The 18,364-nt window shown below is 37.6% G+C and overlaps 6 protein-coding genes across 7 annotated transcripts; 3 read left to right on the forward strand and 3 right to left on the reverse strand.

Moving 5' to 3' along the window:
* The first annotated feature begins 342 nt into the window (after positions 1-342).
* Positions 343-2,607, forward strand: LOC106089234 (transcription termination factor 5, mitochondrial). The gene is made up of 4 exons (XM_013255045.2): positions 343-863; positions 922-1,903; positions 1,959-2,183; positions 2,250-2,607. The coding sequence occupies exons 1-4, from the start codon at positions 713-715 to the stop codon at positions 2,572-2,574; spliced, it is 1,683 nt and encodes a 560-aa protein (XP_013110499.2). The 5' UTR covers positions 343-712; the 3' UTR covers positions 2,575-2,607.
* An 897-nt stretch (positions 2,608-3,504) lies between these two features.
* On the reverse strand, positions 3,505-4,646 carry LOC106089247 (putative tRNA (cytidine(32)/guanosine(34)-2'-O)-methyltransferase 1). Its single transcript, XM_013255060.2, has 3 exons — positions 4,451-4,646; positions 3,735-4,390; positions 3,505-3,670 (listed from the first exon to the last, which is right to left on the reverse strand). The coding sequence occupies exons 1-3, from the start codon at positions 4,569-4,571 to the stop codon at positions 3,530-3,532; spliced, it is 918 nt and encodes a 305-aa protein (XP_013110514.2). The 5' UTR covers positions 4,572-4,646; the 3' UTR covers positions 3,505-3,529.
* A 265-nt stretch (positions 4,647-4,911) lies between these two features.
* Positions 4,912-6,138, forward strand: LOC106089246 (ribosome production factor 2 homolog). Its single transcript, XM_013255059.2, has 3 exons — positions 4,912-5,039; positions 5,097-5,312; positions 5,384-6,138. Exons 1-3 carry the CDS (start codon positions 5,020-5,022, stop codon positions 6,090-6,092), a joined length of 945 nt encoding a protein of 314 aa, XP_013110513.1. The 5' UTR covers positions 4,912-5,019; the 3' UTR covers positions 6,093-6,138.
* LOC106089248 (uncharacterized) lies at positions 6,104-6,908 on the reverse strand. The gene has a single exon (XM_013255061.2). It carries the CDS (start codon positions 6,840-6,842, stop codon positions 6,156-6,158), a length of 687 nt encoding a protein of 228 aa, XP_013110515.2. The 5' UTR covers positions 6,843-6,908; the 3' UTR covers positions 6,104-6,155.
* Positions 6,909-7,758: 850 nt separating this feature from the next.
* On the forward strand, positions 7,759-12,306 carry LOC106089231 (ralA-binding protein 1). Of its 2 annotated transcripts, none has more exons than XM_013255039.2 (5): positions 7,759-7,919; positions 7,985-8,120; positions 8,180-8,728; positions 8,808-9,116; positions 11,207-12,306. In XM_013255039.2, exons 1-5 carry the CDS (start codon positions 7,820-7,822, stop codon positions 12,021-12,023), a joined length of 1,911 nt encoding a protein of 636 aa, XP_013110493.2. In that variant the 5' UTR covers positions 7,759-7,819; the 3' UTR covers positions 12,024-12,306. The 2 variants fall into 2 exon arrangements, with proteins under 2 accessions (XP_013110493.2, XP_013110494.2); XM_013255040.2 differs by having other exon boundaries at positions 8,183-8,728.
* Positions 12,307-15,794: 3,488 nt separating this feature from the next.
* On the reverse strand, positions 15,795-17,668 carry LOC106089233 (fatty-acid amide hydrolase 2). Its single transcript, XM_013255044.2, has one exon. It carries the CDS (start codon positions 17,538-17,540, stop codon positions 15,984-15,986), a length of 1,557 nt encoding a protein of 518 aa, XP_013110498.1. The 5' UTR covers positions 17,541-17,668; the 3' UTR covers positions 15,795-15,983.
* Between the last annotated feature and the right edge of the window lie 696 nt (positions 17,669-18,364).

Below are 18,364 nucleotides of genomic sequence, written 5' to 3' on the forward strand. Positions count from 1 at the left end.
CAAGTGACATTACCTTCTATAATTGTACCATGGTACAATTAAGAGGTAGTGTCAGGATGCACTTATAAGGTGATAATGGGAACAGCTGAATACAATTTTTTATATATGTTTTGATTTTGCAGTAAATCTAAATGTCAAAGTCTGAATGACACAACTGTTTTCGAAAATCTTAAAAATATGTTCTATTTGATCCGATATTTCACACATTAGCAACAAAACAATGTTATAATTAATTTAAAAAAATGTTACAAACAAACGGCCTGGTTCACCAAACTTAAAGAAACCTTAAAATATGTTTTTTTTTTGACATTTCTATAAAGGAAATCTGTCTAATAAACCTATTTGAAATCTGCATTAAGTTTTGAGAATGCGGCCAAAAATATTTTATGACCCGTGGGAGCTTAACACAAATCTTATCAGCTTTGCAGTCATTTTTACCTTTTCAATCTACCTTGATTCATACCAAGATTTATTCATGTCTCCTCTTCGATGACAGATAGGATACGTCGTTCGTTGTACAAACGAATTCACCCCTCAAATTCATGTAATAATCACAGCTGTTTTAAAGCACAGCTCCCGCTGTTTTCATAAATAAATAGTTCTCCGACAGTCGTGGTGTGCATGAATATTATATTAAGAATGATAAATTGAATTTGTATTCGCACACCAATCTAATCAGGAAACTGTCCAAACCGAAACAAAATTACTGATCATGTTCCGCCAGAGATTTGGTAGTTTTATGGCACTATTAACAAGGGATGTCAATTATGCGGCTAGGAGGTTTCTGTCATCAGCAAATGAAATGATGGATGCTAGATTGCCACAAGAAGACTTGGGTCCCAACTTCTTTGCAAAAAACATAGGTATGCCAAGCTGTCTTCTTGAATTCAATTACAATATAAGTAAATTACGATATTGTAGGTTCTAACTTCATGCGATGGCAGTCAATATTGAAAAAGCATCCTGAATTGAAAACCTTGAGAAGCAAAGATATTATAAATACTAACAGAATATTAGGCAAATTATCATTCACGCTTGAAGACATACTAAGCAAACCTATGATTTTGTATACAAATGAGATGACAATAGAAAACCGCTATATTGTCTTGAAAGAATGTGGGTTTGAAAATATAACCATATCTCTTTTGTCCAAATTTGTATCCGCAATGAATCGAACTATTGCTACCCTCAAGTCACAGAATCACATACCTTTTGAAACAGATGTAGTAGAACGCCTGCGAGGGACATTTACCGATATAGAATTAAAATTGCCCGCAGAATGGGATCAGCAAGTCGAAGAAATACATCTCAAGATATTGCGGCAGCGCATTTTAAATTGTTATCTCCAGCAAAAACTTATGGCAACACCGAGTGATTTGGAAAAGATATGGAAAACCTATGGCCGACTACGCCACAAAAGCTTCTACTCCGTTCAATCGATAGTCGATGTTTTACACAATGAATTGAAATTTTCCAATGAGCGGATTATAAAAAATGGTTTTTTGCTATATGGCGATGCAGAAAATGTGAGACGAATTATAGAAGAGAAACCGAATATTGCTGGACATAATATAAGGGAGTTGTTGTATAAAAGGCCGAAAATTATGATGACATCTTGCGATGCTCTTCTAACTACACTAAAGCACATTAAACATTATGGCATTGGCGAGGATGCCATATTACGTTGCTTGGAAATATTGACTTTGGGACCAGATACCGTTCTAGAACGCTTAAAAGATTTAAACGAAGTAGAAGAGTTTAAAGTATTAAGCACAAATCCAAGGGTACTACGACTTGTTCATTATCAAAATAAAGCTAGACTGAGATTGGATTATTTAAATCAGCTTAAAGTCAGATGTGCTTCGTTACATATTTTATCTTGTGGATCCGAAGCATTTGCCAAGTAAGTGAAAATGGCTTCAAACACTTTTCTTTTTTTTAATTTTACCAATTTGCAGGTTTGCTCGGGATGGTTCCGATAGAACAAAGGGGCGGGATAATGTTGTTTATTTGTCCAAGGTAATGAATAAACCAGAAAATGATCTTAGGAATATATTGTCAAGACATCCGAATTGGTGTCATATACCGGCCACACAAGTAAAAAACTGCTACGAATATTTGTTGGGGAAAACATTTACAACTGAAGATATTTACAACAATATACATCTACTTTTGTATCCCATGTAAGTTATGATTTCCCTATTGAAATAACATGAAATTGATTATTTTGAAATCATTTGTTTTCGCAGCAAACGAATACAAGAAAAATTGAAGCAATTAAGTGATCCAGATTTCTTGCAAGTTCTAAAATTCGATCGCAGCAATAAAAAACTAACTAAAAATGAGAGTCTCACGCTCGTATTGTATCTCATTGAGAGTGAATTTCATTTTACCGGCGATGGCTTATGGACCGAACAGCACACACAGCATGTAGAGAATTTCAATAATTTGCTGCCAGACTTTCCAGAAAGTTTGAACAAAATGTATAAATATGGCTTAAAACCATTAACTTCGGCAACTATATCGTCCAAGCCGCAATCAGATGGAAAAACAAATGAATATGTTTTTAGTTGAGATAAAATTTATAAATAAATGTAAATACTGTTACGTTTTTCGTATTATTTCTTTTAATTTTGTAGAAAATGTAGGTGCTGAATCAATTGCTTGTCTTTGGCTTAAACTTTGAAACATGCACCTTTAATCCCGTTGTCGAAGGCGAAATCGACTGCAGTCGTAGTCGCAGGCGAATTTCAAATTTCATGGTATTCTGTAACTTATTCGCCTTCGACAGTTTGATTATAGAAAAATATTGCGGTAAATAAAAGAATTAATATAAAAGTAGGTTCCGTACTCTTTCAACAAACAGGCGCAATTTAGTTTAGATTGCAATTAACTTATATCGATCGTGTTCGACAAATTTGACAGTCGAATTCAACTTATGTGATATCAAAAAATGTATACCGAATTTTCGTTTTCTTTCTTGTTGTTATAGCCACATTTTCATGTGAAGGTGGCGATCTTCGTCAAGCTTCTGTGTGAGCAAGCTCATTCCGGCCCAAAGGACCAATATTTAGCAGAGTTATTGGCCATATTTAGCAGAGTTTTTGGCCATATATAGCAGAGTTATTGGAATTCATAACAAAACACCTCATGCAAAATTCCAGCTAAATCGGATGAGAATTGCGCGCTCTATTGGCTCAAGAAGTCAAGACCCAAGATCGGTTTATATGGCAGCTATATCAAAACATGGACCGATTTGGCCCATTTACAATCCCAACCGACCTACACTAATAAAAAGTATTTGTGGCAAATTTCAAGCGGCTAGCTTTACTCCTTTGATTATTAGCGTACTTTCGACAGACAGACGGACATGGCTAAATCGACTTAAAATGACATGACGATCAAGAATATATATACATATTCGAGGTGTTACAAACAGAATTATGGTGAAGGGTATAAAAATGTTAAAATATCTTGCCTGGTGAATAACTGTAGGCCATATAATTTTGTGTGAATTCCAACCTGATTTTTATTCGCTTTCATGGTTAATGGTAATGGCTTTATGTTTTATGGAACAATTTTTTAATTTATCCAATATTTCTTTGTAAGCTGGTGATATTGGCTTCTGTACAACTTCATGGTATGTATATTCGGAATCTGTGTCATCATGCTGCAAGGAATTTTAAAATATTATCCAGTTAAGCAAAACTGAATTATATCAAATATGTACTTACATTTAAATTGTAGCTCATATCGGAATCGTAGCCCGATAAATCACCACAAACAACAAAAGGAATCAATGTTTTATTTACTATCGAATCTGTTGCATTCTGTATAACCTTTACATCATCTATCATGGGATTAATCATTTGAGGTATATAGCCTTCGGGACATCTATAATTTTGACAAACGACGAAGGCCTCTATACTGGAGTTTCTGGAGCTAGCTGGTTTAGCAATTGAAACTTTTTCAAAAAATATTTTTAACTGGGAATACAAAAGGCTAGTATCCTTTCCGCGAAATATTTTTGCTACGAAATTCCCTCCAGCCATTAGAACGTGAGTCGTTATACTCAAGGCAGCCAATAAAAGTTGACTTTGTATATATTCATCGATATCATGGAGGCCAGTGACATCTGGTGCTCCATCACATATAACCAGCTGGGCTTTTTGATCTTCACCACCAAAATGATCAATAATAGCTTTAGCCGTTTCGATTTTTGTGATATCACCTTGTATTTGTATAACACCGTCTAAGGGTGCCATTGCCTGTAGGTCAACAGCAATGATTTTCACCTTGTCCTTTTCTTCATTGTTTTTGTAAAGGCATCTGGACAAAACTTGTGACCAACTTCCTGGAGCGGCGCACAAATCAACAGCCCTGGTAACTCCTGCCAATAAAAAGGTATACTAAAGTTATAAAGGCTAATTGCGAAATTGTTAGTTCCCACCATTGAGTATATTAAACTTTTGGTCAATGTGTATTAGCTTGAAAGCACTTCTAGCACGCCACCCTTGCTCCTTGGCAAGGCGATAAAATATATCCCGTTTATCCTTGGAAGTCTTTCCCATTGCCAAAAAGCTAAAAATCAACAAATATGAGAAATAAACAGATTTTGACGTTTCTCTCAGACACGAGATCTGATTGACATAAAGAGAATGGGAAAGTTGCCAAGCCTATTCGTTGAGCATCTCTGCCGAAAATAATACAATCTATTATTTTTTATCCACGATACATATTGGTAAATATTTCAATCAAAGACCATATACGACCAAGACATACGGTCTGAATCTTATTTGTGCGACTTACTAAAAAAGAAGACCAAGCAGTTTTGACATCTTGCAACAAGTCCTAAAATCTTTGATTTCAATAATTAATCAGCTGAGAATATAGCATTACGCTTGGCAACCCTGTTAGTTGTTTTCATTGCCTCTGTCATCGAAAACAACAGCACGTGTACATTCTTCATATTCCCATCATATTAAGCGCTTGGAACTAAAGAAATAAAATCATTTAAAAATGTCTCTGCTAAGAATCAGGTAAATCTAAATTAAATATTATATAGGTTGCTTGACCAATGAGTTGTTTACTTAAAGAAAACCTAAGACCCGTAAAGGTAAAAAGGTGCTATTGGCTAGAGAGCCTCAATTGATAGAAGGCCCCCGCAATATGCTGTTTTTGGATGGTCGCAAGTGTGGAGGAGACGTCAAGTTGTGTATGAAAGATTTGCAGCAGTTAAAAAAACCCCTCATAAAATCATTGAACAGGAACAATGACATTACACCATTTGATGATCCCTCGTCTTTGGAATTGTAAGTATACGCATAGTTGAGAAATATTTGTTTACCGCTTTGTTAATTCCATACATTTCTTTCTATTTCAGTTTAACTCAAAAGAATGACTGTGCCATGTTTGCTTTTGGCTCCACATCAAAAAAGAGACCAAATAATCTGGTTTTGGGACGTATTTTCGAGAATGAAATTCTAGACATGGTTGAGCTGGGTATCAAACGCTATCAGGCAATGACTGAATTTAAAACAGAAAAAATCGGAACATGTGTTAAACCCTGCTTAGTTTTCAATGGGCCAAAATGGTCGCAGGCCGAGGAATTGCGCCGTCTAAAAAACCTTCTTATTGACACATTCCAAAAGGATAAAGTAGAAGCCATACGCCTTCAAGGTATTGAGCATGTTATGAGCTTCACTTGCACTGATGAGATGAACATTTTAATGAGATCTTACAAGATATTACTTAAGAAATCTGGACAGAAAACCCCTAGAATAGAATTGGTCGAAATAGGACCATCAGCCGATTTTTCAATTAGACGTACAAAAATTGCTTCAGAAGATTTGTACAAACAATCACGCAAGCAGCCCAAGGAGCTCAAAGTTAGTAAAAAGAAGAACATTACTCGTGACGAGTTGGGCAATACCCATGGTCGCGTACATTTGGGTAAACAGAATATTGGCAAAATACAGACACGCCGTGTTAAGGGTCTCAAAAAATCGGCAGAAGAAAAGAAATCGGACAGACAAAAGAAAAAGGAACTATTGAAGGCAGCCGCTCAAGAGTTATTGACAAACAATGAATAAACATTAATTGCTAAGAGTAGAGTAAATAAAATGTATTTTATTTGTATTTAAAATTGTGTAAGTTTAATGTATTGCTGCTACTATATTCCGTATGCGCCGTGATCTAGATTCCATAAGAGCTTCTTCCAGTGATTGAATCATGTATTTCAAAGAGTTCAAGTCAGTCTGCACCAGCAAATCTTTTCGATTTCTTCTTTCATCATCGTGGATTTCTACCGCTCTATCGGGCAAGTCCTCCAACAAATCACGATTTTCATTTTTAGGCTCAGTGTGTAAATATAATTTCATGGTAACAAAAACTTGGCTTTGTTTCATTAGGGCTCTGGAAGCCAAGCGAACTTCTAATCTCCATTCCATGTTAACTAAACGATAAGCCCTTATGTTAGCAGTTTTTATAGAGCCTTCTATGAATTTTTTTTTGCTCGTTACAAACTGTGCTAAAATATCAGTAACATCTTCTTTGAATCCTTCCAACTTCATTAGAGGCTCCTTAACACCATTTATATCCGTATTACTTTTTGTCGCCTCAATTAGAATGGAGATTAAAGCCTCAACTATTTGCTGAACTTCATGCGATTGAATTTGCTGATTATACTTTGCCGACAAAGCTTGATAAAATGTCTCCTGAGGAACGGGTCCATTTGAAAGATAGTCGAAAGCAATTTTACACAAGGCTATGACATCTTGTGTTTCACATATCCTTAAGGGTGCCAAATGGGCCTTTTCCAGATTTTTTATAACAAAAGGCATTTTTTTGACTTTTATGAAAAGTAAAATTCGATAAAAACAAACAAAGCTAACAGCTGTTCATTTTTAGGTAACGGCTTATTTACTGACGCAGTCCAATTAGTTTGTGGCACAAAAGAATCAGTGTTATGTATTAACGTAATGTATGGTAATAAATTACTGTAATTTTGTGTAATTAAACCACGTTTACACTATAGCCCAAATCCATTTAATTTTAGATAATCTTCAAATCACGTTCACACTACGATTATTTTAAAATCCCGTTTCCATTGCTCTTTAAATCCGGATTTAATGGCTCGATCATCTATTTTCCTTTTATAAAATCAGCTGACGAAATCATTAAATCCGGATTTAATGAGAAGAGTAAACGGTGTTTAAGTGATTTGTATATATCAACACAAGGCTGATTTCGAAGGTGTCTCATACGAACAGCTGTTAACAGCAGGCCAGGATTGACAGTATAAAGATGTCAGATTTTTTTAACATGGTTTTAAGCAAATGTTTTTTAAGTTGCAAAAAATTTCAACAAAATATCTTCATTACGGCAAATTGTCTGCACCAACACAATCATCTCATCATATTGCACTAGGATTAATTGTGCCATATTTCATTTACAATTTTTTCCTATATGAAGGAACCCAAAAAGTCAAAAATTAAAAAAGAACTAGTTCCCCTTTGAAGAACGGAACTAAATGGATCGATCGCTAAAATGAACTAACTTTACCACTTTTATAGATAAGTGAAAAATTATCTGAAATATTTTTGTTAGCTTTTCCAATAACTCAAATACCCAATTCATGGTACTCAATTCTTAGTAGGTGGTGCGAAACATCAAATCGTCTGAAGACGACATTAGTTTGTGCGTATTGATGAGGGCATACCTACACACATACATACACAACAAATTTGACATCTGCTAACAGTGTAAACAAACTCTTTAATATTTTAATAATAATAATAAAAACAAAATAAATTAAAGTATGGACCTGGATAGTCCTGATGTGGAAAAGGAGTTTCCGGGCCTATATGAAGGCTCAGAGGGCAGTGGTAAATCGAAGAAAATTAAAGAAGAGAGCGACTGTAAGCCCTTTCTAAGAGTTTGGCAAAAGAGATTGTAACACACCTTTTTGTGTACTCATTAATAGATAGCGAAGGGGATCATGACAAGGTAAGCAAGAAGGATCTTCTAATTGGACGTCGTAAGGACAAAAAGGATAAGAGCAAAGACAGAGGTTATGCTGCTCTGGAGGGAGAGAGCTCTCCCGAGGAGGTCGATGCAAAGTATGTTACAGTTCATCATTCGTATTGAAATGCCTGTAATGCATGTACGTTTATTTCAGAAGTCCTTCCAAATCGAAGAAATCCAAAACATTTAAGTTTACATCCTCAAAAAGTAAAGAAAAGAGAGAAAAGTCACGTGATAGTGCAAAGGATGATGACAAGCAGAAGGATAAATCGGACAAAGAAAAACATGCTGACAAGGACAAGGAGCATAAAAAGAAGGACAAAGAAAAAAAGGACAAAAAAGAAAAATCCAAGGATAAGGAAAAAGACAAAGATCGCAAAGAGAAGAAGGATAAGACAAAACAACAATCTAGCATAAGTTGTGACGAAGTTTTGGAGCTGTGTTCCCCAGTGTTTGGGGTTTCAGTTTGTCTGGCAACCGAACGCAGCCGTTGCCATGATGGTCTGGATTTGCCCTTGGTGGTTCGTGATTGTATAGACTATCTACAGGAATATGCTTTAAAAAACGAACAAATATACCGGGTGGAGCCGGTAAAAACCAGGCTGCTTCACTTCAAACGTTTATACAACAATCGTGAAAGACAGCCGGAAACTGATGAATTGGATGTAGCAACTGCTTGTGGGCTATTGAAATTATTTCTAAAGTAATGACCATTTATTTACCATAATTTTTGCGAAGTTATAATAATTTTTATATATGTACTTATTTATTTTTGTATATAGAGAACTGCCGGAGCCTGTGTTAACCACAGAATTAATGGCCAGATTCGAGGAAGTAGCAGCCCATCCTAAGGTCACAAAACAGCAAGAGGATATTACCCAACTCTTGGAACAACTACCAAAATGCAATAAAATTTTATTGTCTTGGATTTTGCTGCATTTCGACTCAGTTATACAGAATGAGAAAAGCAATAAAATGAATGCCCAATCGTTGGCAATGCTTTTGAGTCCACCTCTACAAATGTCTCATCGGTTATTAGTAACTTTGCTGTGTCACTGCCCTTCATTATTTCCCGATGTAAAACTTGTCAAGTAAGTTTGAGTCATATTTATGAGGAGAAGTTTATTAAACTCAATGCATCTCAAAACTTAACGGCTAAAGTGCAATGACTTGGGCTTTAGGAATGTTGTTTTTTGAAAGAGTGCTTTGATTGGCTCGGGAGGCTGCCGCACAATCAAAACAACTTAGAGCGGATGCGTACTTTTGCGTAGGAAGGACTCACATGAAAACTAAGCAAACAATTTTTGATGTTATTGTTGTAGCAGTTTGTTCGTCGTCTGCTTGATTCTGTTGAGTGTCAAGACCTAGGAACTCTACGACTAGGATAGGGTGCGTCCACAGGGATCGACTCAGACCCAAATCCCTTTGGACGCACCCCATCTTAGTCGCAGATTTCCTGGGTCTTGACACTCAGCAGAATCAAGCAGACGAAAGATAGACCACAACGAACTGCTACAACAACAACAAAAATTGAAGACAACACGGCAGCCTGCTGGACTTGTTTTCAACGCTATCAGGGTTTTAGTTTCGCCTTGTAGGTGTGTGGTGTTCTAACAAAATTGGAGCATGGTTGAAAGTTTTCGTTAGGCCAATTGTCAAAAATGCTGCACTGCTCATTTGAGTGCTCAAGGACAAAACCAGGAGCTTAGCCAAGAACCCTGTAAACTACTGTTTAGACTTCCATGTATCGATTTCGCCCGCTCAATAAAAACAAACTGGCACATTTTTTCAGTTCAATCACTTTCACTTCGCCGAATGTGACATTCGAATCCCGGAAGAAGAAACGATAAGACATCAATCCCTTTGGCCAAAGTAACAGTGACTGATAGGTAAAGATCCGCCAGGTTAGGCAACTGTTTGTCGAGCATTCCGAGAATATTTGGGCGAGAAGAGGCGATAAGGCCGTTCATCATAATCTTCTGTAATTGAAGTAAGAAACGCCAGCTTCATTGCAAAATCTAAATCAAGGCATCAACCCCTTTGGGCAATGTAACAGTGATTGATAAGTAAAAATGCGCCAGGATAGGGCCGTCGGCCAACATCATAATCTACTGCAAATGAATTTAGAAATATCAGCTTCATTACAAAATCTAAATCAAGGCTCTGGGCTCAGACAAAATTTCGATACTGAGGCCTGAGCTACTATTACACGATAAGACTTGTCATATGTAATTTGAAAAATACCAACTCTGGAGGCCATGGTGGTACAGAGGTCAGCATGTCTGCCTATGACGCTAAACGCCTGAGTTCGAATCTTGGCGAGAAGATAAGAAAAAATTTCCTGCGGTGGTTATCCACTCCTAAAGCTGGTACCAAAGAGGTGTCCGCAGCAGCCGTTCGGACTCGACTAAAAAAAGGAAGCCCTTATCATTGAGCTTAAAGCTGAATCGTACTGCACTCATTGATATGTGAGAAGTTTGGCTCTGTTCCATAGTCGAATGTTCAGGGGCAAAATTTGCATTTTGCAAGACCTCTTGAAACGGTATAACTATGACCTCCACACAGCTTAAAACTTTGAGCTACGATCTGTGTGGCATTATCAGACTTACATGCTCTCCTCATACGTTTCAAGTGTACAGAGGTGTTATAGGTCTGAGCTGCACGGAATGCTGTTCCATACTAACCAATAATGCATATGATTCCATCAAACGAAACAGTACCAATTTTTCGGTTATCCCATGATTCCAGCACGTATCAGTAGCATACGGAGTATGTTTCTCCCAATTGTACTGAATACTACTCTTTGTTTCTTATTACGTTCTAATTTAATTTTTTAAGAAACACTTGTTAAAACATTTTGCTTTGTATGCAGTGAGATAATGAAAAAAAAAAATCCTAGTACAAATAGATGATACACCACAACTAATGCACTGATAATTTGTCTTATGCCCACCCTAGGAATAATTAGATACATATATTATTTTAAGATAAAACCACATAGTAAGATAAGAATGTAATTATGCAGCCAGCAACAATTATAACTTATCAACATGATCACAATAAAGCAAGAAAAACGTAACCGCTTTGCGGGCATAGTAAACTTTTTAGTCAAGTACTGAATTTGTATAAATCTTAGTTTGAAGTGATTTGAGTAACCACAATCTCTTTCGTTTCTATGTAGATACGTTCCTCCCCTGACGTCATCAAGTCCGAAACTTCCCGATACCCCAGAAGAAATACAAAAGGAGTTATGCAAACAGGAAAGTTTATTAAACCAAATACACTCCGAAATGAATGCCGGCTTTGTGTCCAAAAAGCGCGAAGAACAACTTTGGGAAGTGCAACGCATTATAACACAACTAAAGCGCAAGTTAAAAGCCTTTGAAAAGAAAAGCGAAAAATCTGTTGACGAGCCAGAAAGTAGCAATGACGTCACAGATTCCATTTCGGCGGCAACAAAAACAAAGATCAACAATAACAAACCATCAAGCGAGCTACAGCAAAAGGGTCTTACAGTGGAGACAAACGACAAAGATAAATCTCCCAAAGTGAACAAGGACGCTAGCATAACATCAGACGAAACTAAAATTCTGGAGGAAACCTCCGATGGTTTATACATTGAGGATGGCCTACTAATGGTCTCCAAAACGCATCCAGATTATAACACTCTGCTAAGATTACAATTGGAAAATCAAGAATTACAATTGTGGAAATCGCAACTGCAAGCGCGTATCGAAAGAGAAAGGGCTGAAATTTTGCATTTAAAACAATTGCAACAACAACAAATGAAAAATAAATCGAGTTCGGTTAGCCAAGAAAAGGTCACATCACCAGTTCAGGGAACTGATGACTATGAGCGCATGGTTGAGAATTTTCTACGAGAAAATGCTCTGCTAGAGAACAAAAAGCAAATGTTGGCCAATGCCATCTTTGAGGAACACAAACAATGCATAGCGCTACAAGTGGAATTGGCCATGCAAAAGTATTACAACACCTAGACGATATGCTAATAATTCACAATTTACTACGTATTCCAAACATTTGAATATGCTACCTGCACAGTGCACCTTTAACCAGCTTTAATACTCACCCTATATACATATATAGAAATATACTAATTTCCCATTATTTGATAATTTCATGTTGCTACAAATTAAATCCACAAACATCCTAACGTCGAACAAAAATGTAATTAATTTAAAAAAAATTCTTTTATTGCAAATGGAAATTTGTTTTTAAAAAATAAACGAAATTAGATATATTGGGTTGCCCAAAAAGTAATTGCGGATTTTTCATATAGTCGGCGTTGACAAATTTTTTCACAGCTTGTGACTCTGTAATTGCATTCTTTCTTCTGTCAGTTATCAGCTGTTACTTTTAGTTTGCTTTAGAAAAAAAGTGTAAAAAAAGTATATTTGATTAAAGTTCATTCTAAGTTTTATTAAAAATGCATTTACTTTCTTTTAAAAAATCCGCAATTACTTTTTGGGCAACCCAATATTAATAGAAAAACATTAAAATGCTAAAGGAAAGGAAAGGTGCCCATGACACCCTTGTCAAATATCACCTATTTTAGCAATTGGACCACTTATCAACCTTTCGTAGCTTTATAGGGTGAGGTGATCCCACAAATAGGACCCAGACTCCTAATATATAAATTTTGGTTATAGAAATGTTGCCCATAAATCTGCTAAAAAATGTTGTACTACCAATGTACCAAACGTCTGGACGTTGGGTCGAATCGAGGAGCGAACATCGATTAGTATCATGAAGATTGCCCTCTTCTTAGCATCACGAGAAGAGTGAAATCGACTGATACAATTGTATGAAGACATCACTCCTTGGTCCGATGATCAAACGGAAACCATTGTACAGTCCACAGAAAAATGCTCAAAAGTAGCACATGACATACAGACCAGTCAGAAGCTATGCTCCAAGTGAGAGAAAAGTGAAGGGAGGTAATTAGAAAATATGCAAGCTGAAGAGAGAAATGGAAAGACCTGAGGGTGAGGTAATTGAGATGTTCTGGGTTCAGAATGTAGTCGTAGGTAAGAACTTATTCTCGTACAGAGGCAGCTTCTGGAACCCAAATACTGAATGTATATTGCTTGCATAGAATGGAGTTAGCGTATCAGTAAACCAGCCGATGAACAACAAGGCAGCAGGCGCCGATTGGTTACCAGCTAAACTATGTAAGACCAGATGCGACATGCTGATGAGGCATATACACGTTAGCTGATCTGCCCAATATGACTAGAAGAATGCATATCCGATGATTGACTCATCAGCGTACTGTGTTCGGCATACAGGAATTAAGACAAGACAGTATATGCCAACTATATACAGAGGAATATGTCTATTTTCAGTCGCATAAAATCAACGAGGCAATTAGGGATTTTAAGGCATAAAACAAACCATTACAATAGGCCACAGACTGAAAAAGGCAGAGGAAGTGTGTACAAACGTACGTAACCATTGTCTAAATTCGCATACTAAATCGATTAAACCATACCCGTGTTGTTGTAGCAGTGTGTTGTGTTCTTTATTTCGTCTGCTTGATTCCGTTGAGTATCCAGATCCAGGAACTTTGCGACTAAAATGGGGTGCGTCCAGAGGTATCTGAATCTGAGGCGTCTGGGTTTGGCTCGGCATACATCCTGTACTTCGTGGCATCTATCCTTGTGCTGTCGAAGTTGAGGCAGTTGCCTGATCGTAATCGAGCCACAACTACTCTAGTTTGCCGGGGTAGATCAATTTCTTCAGCTGTAATGGAAGGCAGTGCAATTTATCGCCAGGGGCTCCCGCCTCAGTGTACAACACACTGCTACAACAATATATAAGCATTTCACAACATATTCCACTCACTTTGTATGACACAAGTGAGTGACTCGACTCACTCAAACACCTGATTTTCTGTATGAAATCAGGTGGTTTTGATTATATAACTAGCCGAACCGGGCCCGCTCCGCTGCGCATTCATTAAATCTCTAATATCTTTTTAGGGTGGGGATACTTCGCCCTGAATGCGGATATCGAATTCGTGCCATTGTAGCCTATGACGCTGAACGCGTTCGAATCCTGGCGAGAACATCGGACAAAGCGGCGTTTATCCCCTCTTAATGTTGGCAACATTTGCCAGGTACAATGCCATGCATGGTTATTTACAAAATTTTCCCCAAAGAGGTGTCGCACTGCAGGACGCAGTTCGGACTCGGCTATAAAAAAGGTCCCTTATCATTGGGTTGAAACTTGTATCGGAAAGCACTCGTTGATGTGTTAGAATGTGCCCCTTCTCGATTTCTGGTGGTAATGTTCTCATCACGCTGAGTACTTGAACCCAATTTATGGTCTCCAATTTCTTTCATTTAATACCCTTATTGTGCTCATCGGACCACTTTGAGATATGGGTGGCGTATTTAGGGTAAGGGGTAGGGTCCGCCCCACCCGATATCTAAAATTTATATAGCCTATGTTTCCTTCCAGACAAACGTTTATAATCTATGAAAATTTTAAGAAAATCGGTTCAGTCAAGTATCATACCGTCAAAATAGGTCTAATGGCGTCGTTGAAGGGTGGCGTGACCCCCTATACTTCGATCTGATTTTGTATGCCAGATTCGAAATCTACTCCGGAATACCTTTCATTTGAGCCCCATATTGAAATGAACGTCCAATATGTCTGTTTGGGGGGTTTTGGGGTTGGGGCGGCCCGATGGGTACTTAGACTCAAATTTTAATGCCATATTCGTATTCTAGCCTCCAATACCTTTCATTTGATACCTATATTTTTCCGATCGGTCCACTTTTGATTTTGGGTTGTGTTTTTGGCACAAGAGGGACGGACCCCCTTCTGATACCGACAAATTATATAGCTTATGTTTCCTTCCAGACCAACCTAGACAATATGCGAAAATTTCGAGAAAATTGGTTCTGCCGTTTTTCAGTCTATAGGGAACAAACAAACCGAGCCCCAAATATCCGTAATCGGCTAATGTACCCATTTTGGGCGTTTTTGTGGAGGTGGGGTGACCCCATATACTTCGACATGAATTTGTATGCCAGTTTCGTTATCTACTCCCGCATACTTTTCATTTGATACCCATTTTGTCCTTATCGGTCCACTTTCTATTTTGGGGTAACGGTGGAGGGTCCGCCGCCTTCCGTTATCAATAAATTATAAAGCCTATTCCTACTTCCCGACCATACTCGTAATCTACTCCCGCATACCTTTCATTCGAGTCCCATATTGTCATGATCGTCAAATAAACCTATTTTAGGGGGTTTTGGGACTGGGGCGGCCCCCCAGATACTTGGACCCAACTTTTATTATGAAATACATACTCTTAAAAACCTTTCATTTGAATGCCATATTGTCCCGATCGGTCCACTTTTTTTTTGGTAGTACTTCTGGGGTAAGGGGAAGGGTCCGCCACCCTTCCATTATCAAACTATTATATAGCCTATGTTTCCTTTCAGACCAAACTACATAATCTGTGAAAATTTTAAGGTAATCGGTTCAGCCGTTTTTGAGTCTATACGGAACAAACAAACAAAACGATAAAAAACAAACATACAAACAAACATAAATTAAATTTTATTTATAAGAAGATATTAATCCACTACTACCGTTATACCACACCACAGTTATGCCAGACTGCACTTATACCACGATACAGTTATACCATTAAAATTCACATACTCTTATTTAAAAAAGTTGGGAAATCTTGTTGTATGTGATATCATTAAATAAATAAAGATACTAAAGATAAATTAAACGAAATTGTGAACTTTTATTTATTATTAAAAATGGAGTCATTTATTAAATGTTTTATTGTCTTTTTTTAAGACATTTTTTTAATTTCAAAACCATGTAAAATGTATAAAAATATATACCACCTTTGCATCACTTAAAATTATAATTTCATGTATAATACCATTGATTTATAAAGTTGAAAATGTTTATATTTTAGTCCAGCCTCCGAATTTGCGTTCCAATTCTTCAGCCACAGCTAGACACAGTCGATCGTTCATATCGTTTGCCACCACTTGTATGCCCAAAGGTAAACCGTTTGAGTCTAAACCCATTGGAACTTGGGTGACTGGATTGTGTAGAACATTGAAAATTGAAAAATAGCTAAAGTCCAAAAACTTAAACAGAGGATAGTAGTGGAATGGCGCAGTGCGTGGAGAACTGTGATAGAAAAGAACACCGTCTGAACCCAACATATCCTGCAATGCTTTCTTGCATTCGGTTGTAGCGTTTCTCATCATTTCTTCCTTTTCCTTGGGCAATAGACTATCGACGAGCGAGTAAATAGCAGCCATAGTAAAATCACTTTGCCCTATTAGCTTCTTAAACAGCTCCACAAAAGGATTGAGATCAACTCCATTGCCCAAAAGTTTGTTAAAGTTTGCAGGTTCTTGGGTCATCCAATATCTCCACATCTTATGGCTTAATTCAAGATTGGGAAGTTTTGCCAATTTGACTTCTTCGCCGGTGATACTTTCGAAATGCTTGCGTACCTTGTTCATAACCATCTGAGTTTCTTGGTTTACAGGATTGCATTGTTTCATGTTGTTCGAAGGAATGTAGAAGTAACGGATTTTCTTTAAATCAACTGGTTGAGATAGTTTAAGAGTATCGGCCATTTTTGGACCAGTTAAGACTTTAAACATGGGTAGAAGATCACAGGCATAACGTGTCATGGGACCCAGAGATACCATGGTATTCTCTTCCTTGCCCGTGCGGAATGTGCAGCCCTTCATGTTTACAGTCTTTTGGCTGGCTTTATGGCCAAAGATGCCACAATTAAATGAAGGAATTCTTATTGAACCTCCTATATCTGTTCCTATTCCAAAAGCCGTGCAACAGGAAGCTATAAGGGCAGCTTCGCCACCGCTCGAACCACCCACAGAGCGTCTAAGATCGTAGGGATTGTTGGTTATTCCGGTAAGCATATTTCGACTCTCTATCCATTTGTTCACTTCGGGCACATTACTGGTGGCTATGATAATGGCACCGCTTTCTTTCATTAATTTCACACACTCCGCATCTTCCGGGGCTTTTTCATTTTTTCTAGATATTAAACCCAAAGTATGCAATTTACCTTTAACTGCTGTACTGTCTTTTGTGGTAAATGGTACACCCAGAAAGGGCTTTTGCTGCAATTCTTCTTCGGTAAATAGGCCACTGTCTAGTTTTCGGTCAATCTCCTCAGCCTCTTTCAAAGCTTCGGCCTCAAAAGGTCCATCTACAACAGCATTAATTTGGGGAATACCAACTGCTCTTATGCGATCGCAATAAGATTTGACCACATCATAGGCTTTTATTTTCCGTTGCCTAATTAAGTTGGCTAACTCAACAGCACTCTTTTCAATAACTGCTTTCTCAGCATTTGTGGTAGGAGTACATACTTTTTTCGGTCCCCAGTACCAACCCAAGGCAAATTCCAATAATTGATCAACAATTATGTGAATCAAATTCAGTAGAGCTGTTAATAACTTATTTTCAGCCATTTTGTAAGGTTTTCCAAATCTGACTGCTGCTTTCTAGTGCACTTTAGACTTGTTTCTGTGACAATGGCCAAAAAGACAAAATCATCAAAAAAAAACAAAATCATCAAAATTCAATTCCACAATGCTCTCCACAGGTGAGAGCATTGGTTTTGAAGAAAGTAAATAAAATATTCCCTATGTAGAGTTTACACGGCACATAATGATGCCTAATCATTATAAATGTGTTGGTGAAATTAAATGTTTATGAGTCACATGTCGATGAATACCGTCAGCCGATATACAATCAATAATTGACACATATAAGTTGAACAATATGATGTGTGCGAAATAAAGTAAAGAAAGAGAATCGATGTATAATTTTTGCGAAATACGTTAGATGTAATGTGTACATTCGGCATTATTTTGATTTGAGTATTTGTATATGAAATAGTATGTGCGGAGCAAACGTAACGACTGCCTACATATAAAGACAAATTTAAAAGGTAGGAGCAGTTGGCAAACAATACAAAATCGCAATCCCAAATCAGCCGGTTCTACGCACCGGTTTTACCTGATGGAACCCTCATCGGCAAGGGCTTCCGCCTCAGTGTACGTGTTCGTCTTTTTTCGTTATGGGAGAGGCACATTCCGAGTGCCTTCTCCGCAAGCTTCTGGTCCGTGCCGGGATTGAAAAGAACCCCGAACCCTGGTTCTGTTCAGTTTGCCAGAACCGCCTCCATTATCGGTCGGTGTTGGTGAGGTGTAACAGCATGGAGTGGGAACATTTCCGATCTTGCTCTGGCCTTACTCCAAACGTCGTCGTCTTCTGCGTCCTCGTCGTCGGA

This window comes from Stomoxys calcitrans, chromosome 2, assembly GCF_963082655.1.
Source record: "Stomoxys calcitrans chromosome 2, idStoCalc2.1, whole genome shotgun sequence".
Lineage (NCBI taxonomy): Eukaryota > Metazoa > Arthropoda > Insecta > Diptera > Muscidae > Stomoxys > Stomoxys calcitrans.

What these genes read in the sequence shown, in the direction of transcription:
- LOC106089248 (XM_013255061.2), bottom strand. Translation starts at nt 6,842, where the DNA reads ATGCCTTTTGTTATAAAAAATCTGGAAAAGGCCCATTTGGCACCCTTA.
- LOC106089246 (XM_013255059.2), top strand. Translation starts at nt 5,020, where the DNA reads ATGTCTCTGCTAAGAATCAG. An exon ending in ATGTCTCTGCTAAGAATCAG is followed by an intron (nt 5,040 to 5,096) that starts GTAAATCTAAAT and finishes GTTTACTTAAAG; the next exon opens with AAAACCTAAGACCCGTAAAG. An exon ending in GATCCCTCGTCTTTGGAATT is followed by an intron (nt 5,313 to 5,383) that starts GTAAGTATACGC and finishes TTTCTATTTCAG; the next exon opens with TTTAACTCAAAAGAATGACT.
- LOC106089234 (XM_013255045.2), top strand. Translation starts at nt 713, where the DNA reads ATGTTCCGCCAGAGATTTGGTAGTTTTATGGCACTATTAACAAGGGAT. An exon ending in GGATCCGAAGCATTTGCCAA is followed by an intron (nt 1,904 to 1,958) that starts GTAAGTGAAAAT and finishes ACCAATTTGCAG; the next exon opens with GTTTGCTCGGGATGGTTCCG. An exon ending in CATCTACTTTTGTATCCCAT is followed by an intron (nt 2,184 to 2,249) that starts GTAAGTTATGAT and finishes TTGTTTTCGCAG; the next exon opens with CAAACGAATACAAGAAAAAT.
- LOC106089247 (XM_013255060.2), bottom strand. Translation starts at nt 4,571, where the DNA reads ATGGGAAAGACTTCCAAGGATAAACGGGATATATTTTATCGCCTTGCC. An exon ending in AAAGTTTAATATACTCAATG is followed by an intron (nt 4,391 to 4,450) that starts GTGGGAACTAAC and finishes TTTTATTGGCAG; the next exon opens with GAGTTACCAGGGCTGTTGAT. An exon ending in ATATGAGCTACAATTTAAAT is followed by an intron (nt 3,671 to 3,734) that starts GTAAGTACATAT and finishes AATTCCTTGCAG; the next exon opens with CATGATGACACAGATTCCGA.
- LOC106089231 (XM_013255039.2), top strand. Translation starts at nt 7,820, where the DNA reads ATGGACCTGGATAGTCCTGATGTGGAAAAGGAGTTTCCGGGCCTATAT. An exon ending in AATTAAAGAAGAGAGCGACT is followed by an intron (nt 7,920 to 7,984) that starts GTAAGCCCTTTC and finishes ACTCATTAATAG; the next exon opens with ATAGCGAAGGGGATCATGAC. An exon ending in CCCGATGTAAAACTTGTCAA is followed by an intron (nt 9,117 to 11,206) that starts GTAAGTTTGAGT and finishes GTTTCTATGTAG; the next exon opens with ATACGTTCCTCCCCTGACGT.
- LOC106089233 (XM_013255044.2), bottom strand. Translation starts at nt 17,540, where the DNA reads ATGGCTGAAAATAAGTTATTAACAGCTCTACTGAATTTGATTCACATA.